At 36.6% G+C, this 9,051-nt stretch overlaps 1 protein-coding gene across 1 annotated transcript; it reads left to right on the forward strand.

Annotated features, from left to right (window-relative positions):
• Positions 1-300: 300 nt before the first annotated feature.
• LOC110706243 (uncharacterized protein At5g02240-like) lies at positions 301-8,353 on the forward strand. Its single transcript, XM_021884135.1, has 7 exons — positions 301-661; positions 5,685-5,953; positions 6,035-6,071; positions 6,194-6,291; positions 7,401-7,462; positions 7,731-7,854; positions 8,064-8,353. Exons 1-7 carry the CDS (start codon positions 439-441, stop codon positions 8,181-8,183), a joined length of 933 nt encoding a protein of 310 aa, XP_021739827.1. The 5' UTR covers positions 301-438; the 3' UTR covers positions 8,184-8,353.
• Positions 8,354-9,051: the final 698 nt, after the last annotated feature.

A 9,051-nucleotide genomic window follows, 5' to 3' on the forward strand; every position in this document is an offset into this window, starting at 1 on the left:
TTTATGCTGTTGCCTTTTTTTTAATTAATTTTAAAAAAAAAATAAACGAGGAAAAAAAAAAGTCAAACTATAAAAACGCTGCCTGGGGCAGCGTTTTTGTAGCAGAATTTTTTTTTTTTTTAAAAAATAGAAAGTAAAACACTGCCCGAGGCAGCGGTTTACCCCATAAGCTTATTTTTGTAAATACTTTTGCCACGCAACCATTTTTGTAATTACTTTCGTAACGAAGCTTAGTTTCCTAAAACGTCCCGTTAACACCCCTAATTACAACATCCCCAAACAAAAAGGGTAAAAAGCAAAAGAACACCCGAATCCCATCCCTTAACTCTAGGCCGCTGAAACATCGACGGAGTTAAAAAGTGGCATGTGGCAATCGCCAAACCAACTACCTACTAACCACTAACCTCAATTCTACTCCTACTCAAGTACTTACAATTAATGGGATCAACTACATTTAATGCCCCATTTCTTTCATTTCCCTGCCATTGTAGCTCATCTCATCGTAAACTAGCTGCTGCTTCTTCGTCATTTCCTTCTCATTCTCTCTCCTCTTCTTCTTTGAGTGATAAAAACAGAAGATTTGTTAGAAGATTTTGTGTTGCAATGGCTACTGATTCGAATAAGCCTACTATCCTTGTTACTGGTGCTGGTGGTAGAACTGGTATTAATCTTTCTTTTTCGCTTTTAGTTTGTTTAATTACTTGTTTATATTTGTTGAGAATTTGTTGGATTGGTTTATTGATAAGGTTTTGTATATTTAATGTTGTTTACGATTTTCGATTTCGCAAACTGACAAATCAAATATCGTTGTCTGAGTAATTTATTAATTATTACGGTTTTGTTTGGTGTCAATTTTAAATATGATTAATCAATTAAAAATAGGTTAATTAGTTGGGGTTACATGAGCATTGATGGGACTGAATGAAAGGAGAGGGTTTATGTTAATGAACATTGGAGATAAAATTTGGTTCATTTGCCGATTTTATCATATTGGGATTATGGCTCTAATGTTTGTTATATAAGTAATGTTAAGCAGTCCGTCTTGTATGTGGCCACACCGTGTGACCATCTATAAAAAAAAACAAAGTAACCCCTATAACACTAACCAGGGGTTAACCTGTAATACTGACCGAGTAACCCCTTTAACACTGACCGAGTGATGAAGTAACCCTATTACACTAACGAACTAACCCCTATGATGACTGACCACATATAAGAATTTGTGAATGTCAAGGTGGAGTTGATGAATTCGAGGGAGATTTTTCTAAGAGACTATGACTTTGTATTAAAATAATTGATGGTGAAAGTTTATGACGGCTTTTTAACTATGAGTAATAAGATATAGGTCTTGGCTGTTACAGTGCAGTGCAATAGGGAGATTTAGTTGGTTGATTGGTTCATGACGACAACATCAAATTAGAGAATAAATTACTTAACAAAAAGCTCATTAACAAATACAGTAAGTTGTGTGAAAGAAATAGAGATAAAAACTTGCAAAGTTGAATCCCAAACCCAAACTTTTGCAGATTTAAAAGACAAGATTGTATTTGAATTACGGAAGAGGCAAGAGCTTCATCCTTATGGTGGTCGAATCTTTCTAAAATTTTACAAATCTAGCCTATGACTTTGTTTAAATCTTTTTTGATTTAATGCATACTCCTCGATTATAATTTTGGTGTTAAAGTTAATTATACAGAAAATGTAATGTAGATATGCATATTAGATCAGATTAGGGTGTAGCTCCTTCTACTTATATGTCTATGTCCATGATCATCTTTTATTTGAAGGGTTCATAGATATGTACTCCATATTTTTATTCTCAATGGAATTCGTGTAAATTGTGAAGTTTTAGTCATGGTTTAGTTCAATGTTTTTTTAAAGGCGTTACAATAGTGCTATATAATACATAACGCATAGGTCTCAGCTGTCCTTTGTCAATAGGTCCAACTATGAGTAATAAGATAACCATGGCAATAGTCATGGCCATACTCATCATCCCATGTGTTAGCAGTTAGGTTTCATTACATATTTATGGTCATCATTCAGTTAGATGTAAAACTCGAAGAAGATTAAAGAAAACATCAATGATATAGTAGGGGAGATTATATGGCCTGCTTGCCTTTATATCTATGTGTATGTAAGTGCCTCCTTATACAATACATAAAGACTAAAGGTATCCACGTAAATCTCTTGTGATCTGTTCGGATGGCCGGCATGGACCGTAGTGATAACGGTAATAGATCACCCTAAGGCCAGGTACCAAACATGTTCATCTTCTATAGTATAAATAGAGTAATGCATTCCTTGACCTTGATATTGGTGTATAACTGTAATTTTGTGAAATTTATGCCTCCTTAGATAGGGGCTAGCTTTTTTGCGGGACTTCTAGTTTTGTCGCTCTGTTTCTTCCATACTTCAATAGTTAGCTTGTTGTGGGACTTTAGGCCTATATCTGCACGAAGATTGGTTGTATTTGGTCCAATTGACAGCTGTGGATAAAGCCTAAAGGTTTGCTTCCATGCAGATTGTGACCATGAGTTTAAGATCTCTCTCTCTCTCTCTCTCTCTTGGCAGTTGCTAGAGGAAAACTCATAATTAATGTTTTATTTTACGGGGCTCCTGTGACGCATAATTATATTACATGGCTTTTTTTTCACTAAACAATCTGTAAAAGCAACCATATTACCTATTGTCAATAATCCCCCTATTTTTTCACGTCTTTTATATGTGCCTTTTCCCATGACAATGCATCAACCACTCATCCCATTGTTCTTCTCATGAATTTTTGAAATTTACATCAAAAGCTGTGGTATTAGTCTTCCTAGTTTTTTTTTATGTTGTTGGCTTTCTTTGACAAGGAATTTTCTTAAGAAAAACTATTAGTTGGTAATTGGTATCCTCCCATCTAAGAGGTTCTTCTTTTCCGTGCAACTTGAGGTTTTACTATTACTGAGTGAAAAAAAATATGTTCCCAACTGTAATGATGTGTGTATTGCATTGTTAACTTGACCTGTCTGTTTTTTAGCTTAAGCTTCTCTTAGGAAACTAACTTTTGAGCTGCACTTCTTTGATGACTACATATATAACCTCCTTTAATCTTGCTTTTAATACTTTGAATTTTCAAAAAAAAAAAAAAAAAAAAAAAAAAAAGTGATTTAAGTTTGATACTGCAGCATAGAAGAATGTATTTACATCTTTCTTTATTCATTCTCTTTGGTAGATAAGTGAACACTCCCACTAAAGGGATAAGTTTCAAGAATTAAACAAAAAGGAAAAATCAAAGTTAGCTGAAATCTGAACATATCAGCCTCTAGGATACTGTTTAATACTTTAACATAAACTCATAATGAAGTTATGATGAACATCATAACTATCTTAAATCTAGGCTAATTAACCTCTAGGATATTTTGCACCATAACTCAAAAGTTAAATTTAATTTTGAGGCTTCTTGGCAGTATCACATGAACCTCTCTGCCTTTATTGCTATATCTAAGGAATGTCTGTGGATCAACATTTTACTCTAAAACCTCAACCTCATTATAATTAAGCCATCCTATTACTTTCCTCAAAGTGCTCTATTTCATTAGAATTGCAATTTAATCCTAACCTAGTGACCTACACAGAGGAAGTTTTATCCATACCTAAGCACTGTGCCATTCAGCATATGGTACCTTTGTTGGTCTTGTGATCAGTCTCATAAATTAAATGAACATTGGATGGGATTAGTTGATTTTATCAACCAGTAAGCTTATTTCAAGTAGAATCCGTAAAACTAAGAGATGCTAGAAGCTCTCTTGTCAAGCTATAGAAGTATCTAAACTTTGTATAATTTCCTACTCACGAAGTTGAGAATAGGATACAAGAAATTATTTGGCAAAAAAAATTAATAAAAATTTAATTATATAGAAAACGGAGTTAATAAAAAGTGAAAAAGCTCTGCTTTAGAAAATAGGATTTTTTAACGTAAATAGACTAACCTTTGGTCGGTTCTCCCAAAATGGACAAACCTATAAATCTGCCCATATTGGACAGAAGTTTGCATTTTTTCTCCCAAAATGGACCAAACAGGTCACCCAACCTGTTATATCAGGTAAAAAGCCACTTGTCATTTTATCATTGGTCAGTTTTTTTTTTTTTTTTTTTTTTTTTTTTTTTTTTTTTTAATTTCCCTTTCCTCCTAATCCCTTTTCCCTTTCCCTTTCCTTCCTCCCTCCATTAATTCCGACCAAGCTGCCACCCCCTCCACTACCATCTCCTCCCCTCGAACCAGCCTACCCCACCCCAAAATGCACTACCCAGCCCTCCCCTACCCAGAAACGACCCACCCCAACCTTCCACTAGCCCCTTAAACGCATTGAAATGGGGGATGAGGGGCGATTTTCGGCGGTGGGGGGGGGGGTTAGGTAAGGTGGGCGGTTTTGTGGCTGGGGAAGGGAGGGATGTTTCGGGGTGGGTGTTAGGGAAGGGGCGGTGGGCTGGTGGTTGGGGAAGGAGAGGGGTGACTGGTGGTTAGGGTGGTGATTGGTGGATAATTGAGGGGTGAATTTCTAACCTCTTCTTCTTCTCAACCTTCTTCCTTCATCCTCAAGCCTCTTCCGCTGTCATGGGGACTCCGTCAACGCCGCTCCAAACCGCCGTCTTCCTCTTCTTCCGCCGACAAAAAGCGAGAAACTCGCAGGAGTCCGACAACTCCTCTTTCCTGGACTTGCACCGCGTCTCCCAGTGAAGGTTGCGACGAGTCTCTCTCCTCCCATACCAACCACCTTCATCCTCAGCCGTCCGATCACTTCAGATCCAAGGTGAATTGTGGTGTAGGAGGGTGGTTTCGAGAAGGTGGTTTAGGGTTCAAGGGTGGGGTCGCCGGCGCCGGGGGTGGGTTGGGCGCTGGCAGCCGTCAGACGGAGGGAGGAGGGGTGGCTGACAGTGGGGTCAGGGAAGGAGGGGCTGGCAGTGGATTGGGGGATTGAGTTTTTTATTTTTTTTATTTTTTTTTTTTTAATTAATGTTGACTTGAATAACCGGTTGCAGGTAAACTCAGTCCATTATGGGCGAAAAAATGCAAACTTCTGTCCAATATGGGCAGATTTATAGGTTTGTCCATTTTGGGAGAACCGGGTAAAGGTTTGTCTACTCATGTTAAAGAATATGGACTGAATTCTTGAAGGATATGACACACATATGGAGGTCTTGTGTTTCTATGCTCATTTCACAAATTAGTATAGTCCTCCAATATTAATGGGGTTCCAAATTTACAGCCCTCAAAACATGCTAAGTTTCCCATATCTATAATTTATTAGTTCTAAGGTCTTTGTGCCCAAATACAGACCCTTCTGTCATGATTAAAGCTTCTATGACTTTCACAAAGATTGAAATTGTGAACCTGAATAGGGGATACATTGAGTGTTAAAAAGTGAACCAATGCTAATGCTCAATCCACTCACAAAACACTGAATCGTTCATGTATGTAACCCTTGAAATTAAGGGAGACTATTTATCCAACACTTGGGATCATTAATCAAATTCTGACTAAAATCAGAGTATCCTCTCCAACAAACCAGAGTTGGAACCTTATGACACTTGTTGCCATGTGCATTTATTATATTTAAGAGTTCTTATACTCTATAGATCTCACATTATTTCTGTTTATGTTATTTTGATATTAACTTTGCTTTGGCTTTTGAAAGGCCAAATTGTTTACAAGAAGTTGAAGGAAAGATCTGACCACTTTAATGGGAGAGGTTTAGTTCGAACAGAGGAGAGTAAGCAGACAATTGGTGGAGCCGATGATGTTTTTATTGGAGACATTAGAGATCCTGATACCATTGTTCCTGTAATCCAAGGCATTGATGCTCTTATAATTCTTACAAGTGCTGTACCAAAAATGAAACCAGGATCTAATCCAGCCGTACAAAAGCCTGAATTTTGTTTTGAAGAGGGAGCATATCCAGAGCAGGTTAACTACTTCACTATGTTTGTTTGTGATGTTTTGTATTTATTCCATCCCTGAAGTTGATGGGAGCTTGCCACTTGTTAGGTTGACTGGATAGGACAGAAGAATCAAATAGATGCTGGTAAGAGTTCCTTGCTTCCTCTTTCACTTATGCTTTTTCCATTTTTCTTTAGTGCACAAACTACGACTGAAGAATAAATTTTATAGCTTTACTTGTGTGAATCACATCGTTTCTTTGAATAGCCAAAGCTGCTGGTGTGAAGCAAATAGTCGTGGTTGGATCTATGGGAGGAACAAACCCTGATCATCCCCTAAATAGCCTTGGAAAGGGAAATATATTGGTAATTTTTCATTTCTTTACAACTTCATCTTTCTCATGTTCAAAAATTACATTTGGTGTACCTTATAGACAGGTATTTCTCATGTTCTGGTTCATACTGGTGCTCAAAATACTTAGTTTAGTCATTTTTTGTGAATTAATGTAAAAGGAATGACTATCTACCACTCAATTATAATTTAGCCTTTAGGAAAGTTATTGGCCTTTGAACGTGTTTGGCAAAGTTGTTGTGACAACAAAAAGATGTTGGCTATATGGAATACGTCTGAGTGTTGATTAAATTTATCATGTTGTTTGCTTCCAAATATTTGTGCTCATGTTTTTTCTCAATCACATGCTTGCACCATTCGCATTACATTATTTGACCTAATTTTAGATAAGATCTTCAGATAGGTCACTGTAAAAGGTTTTGATATGATTAAAAAACAAAAAAAAGGCTATACTTTGTACTTTCTTTGTTCTTTTTTGTGTGGCACATTTTGATTTTTGACATTGTTCACAAGCTATACTTTGACTAGCTTTTGTGATTTATGATTAACCATAATCATGTGGGATCTTGTTTGAATCATCTTAATGTACATTCTATTAATACATTTTATAATTTTTACTTGTTGATAATTAAAGATATTAATCTTTAAGCTTTTGCATTGGCAAATGTGATAAAAGAAATGTGTCAATTAAATAGGAATGGAGAAAATATTTTATAAGATTAGAAAAGATAGTTTTATGTATAGTGAACATGCTCTGTAACAATCTTTGGGATATGCAACTCCCAATTCTATGATTCACAAACCCACAACTATCAAGTAAGGGATGTACGTAGTAGTTTCAAATTTGGTTTATGGCAGCGAAAATCATTCTGGCAATAGGAAAGTTTAATAGTACTTCAAAGATTGTTGTTAGCTTGTTACAATATCTTATGATGATGTATTGATGCTGTTAGTATTTGTTGGAACAAGGATCTGTGCATAGGAATTTGTAGTTGCTGCTGACAAATATGAATATTTGTCAAGGACATTTCATTATTGCATTCATGAATGCTGGTCTGTTTCACTTGTGTTTGTCAATGTAAAACTTTATAACAGCACTTGTTCTATGATCACAATGTTACAGGTATGGAAGAGAAAGGCTGAACAGTATCTGGCTGATTCTGGAATTCCGTATACAATCATAAGGTATTCATGCCATTCAACATATATTCCGTGCATTAAGACAAAAGTTTGCTTTATGGATGTGGTGTAGATATGACTAGAATGAATAACTTAAGTGCTTTTAGGTTATAGTATGGCTTCTATGAGTTGTGGCAAAAACATGCATTTGGCTGTTGTGCATTGTGCTAGGCCTGCTAACATCTTAAGCCTCTTTCCCTGATGTTTTTTTAACAATAAAATTAGATGCAAATACACAGAAGTGAATAAGAACAATTGACAATGTTGTTTCTAGGGCTGGAGGCTTGCTTGACAAACCTGGAGGTGTCAGGGAATTGCTTGTCGGTAAGGACGATGAACTTCTTCAAACTGAGACAAGAACTGTTCCAAGGGCTGATGTTGCAGAAGTCTGCCTGCAGGTCTATAACTTTTTTCTCGTTCTTGTATTGTTGTTTATATGATTTGTTTTTATTCTTTCTAAATGATCCACTTTTCATTTTGATTGCTTTTTGAGTTTTTGCAAAAATGTTTCCTAGTGTTTGCTGCTTTGCCTTTTTTTTTTTTTTTTTTTTTAATTGAATGGCAAGCTACTACATTTGTATCTGACCTATCTGTTATAAATTGACAGACTTTGAAATTTGAGGAGGCAAAGTTTAAGGCTTTTGACTTGGCTTCGAAGGCAGAGGGAAGTGGTGCACCAACCACGGATTTTAGAGCTCTCTTCTCTCAAGTCACAACTCGTTTTTAAGTTATCATAGCGACACTAGACTGTTTGGCTATCGTCGATGTATGTGTATGGATTGCAAGCAACAACTTTGCTAATTGTTTTACTACCTGTAATTTTGGGGTTTAAATTATGAATGGTAGCCATGTACTTTTGCTCATTTTCAATGGTAAAAAAATATTTGGCAAATTCTCCCAAAAAGCATTACTTTTTATAAATTTCCTAACATGACAATATTTTTAAAATTAGTTTCTTAATTAAACAATTATTTTTTAAAAAATTACAGAGCGTCCAAGCAATCTCGCTAGCCACCCCTATGCCTCCGACTAGCCATCAAAACCCACCCTTGAAAATCATACCACCCAGCTCGCCAAACCACCCCACCCTCGCTGGAACCCCACACTTGTGTCGGAATCCTAAAACCCCTTTCCCCTCTCCTTAGACCATACCCCGTATCAAAGGTAGCGAGAACAAACAACATGCAACAATTAAAAAAAAAAATAAAAACACCAAAACCCTAGCTAAAAAACTCAAATCAAGGTGATTTAGCAAAAATTCTTTCTCCAATCTTTGCAATCCAGAATGTCTCAATTGCATGATTTTAGGGTGGTTTGGCATCACCAACAATGGCAGAAACCGACCCAAGCAAATTGGTGTGCATCAATTACGATTACCTTGGTGTTTACGAAGGGGAAAGGGTTTCTAGGGTTCTAGCGCAGCGTGGGGTTCTAGCAAGGGGTGGGGTGGGTTTGTAGGTTCAAGCGAGCTGGGTGGTGTGATTTTCGGGGATGGGGGGGTGGGTTATGGTGGCTAGCTTGCGGCATGGGGGTGGCTGACGGGAGTGCTCTGATATATTTTTAATTTTTTTTAAAAATTATTGTTTAATTAAGAT

This window comes from Chenopodium quinoa, unplaced genomic scaffold (genome assembly GCF_001683475.1).
Source record: "Chenopodium quinoa cultivar QQ74 unplaced genomic scaffold, ASM168347v1, whole genome shotgun sequence".
NCBI classification, from domain to species: domain Eukaryota; kingdom Viridiplantae; phylum Streptophyta; class Magnoliopsida; order Caryophyllales; family Amaranthaceae; genus Chenopodium; species Chenopodium quinoa.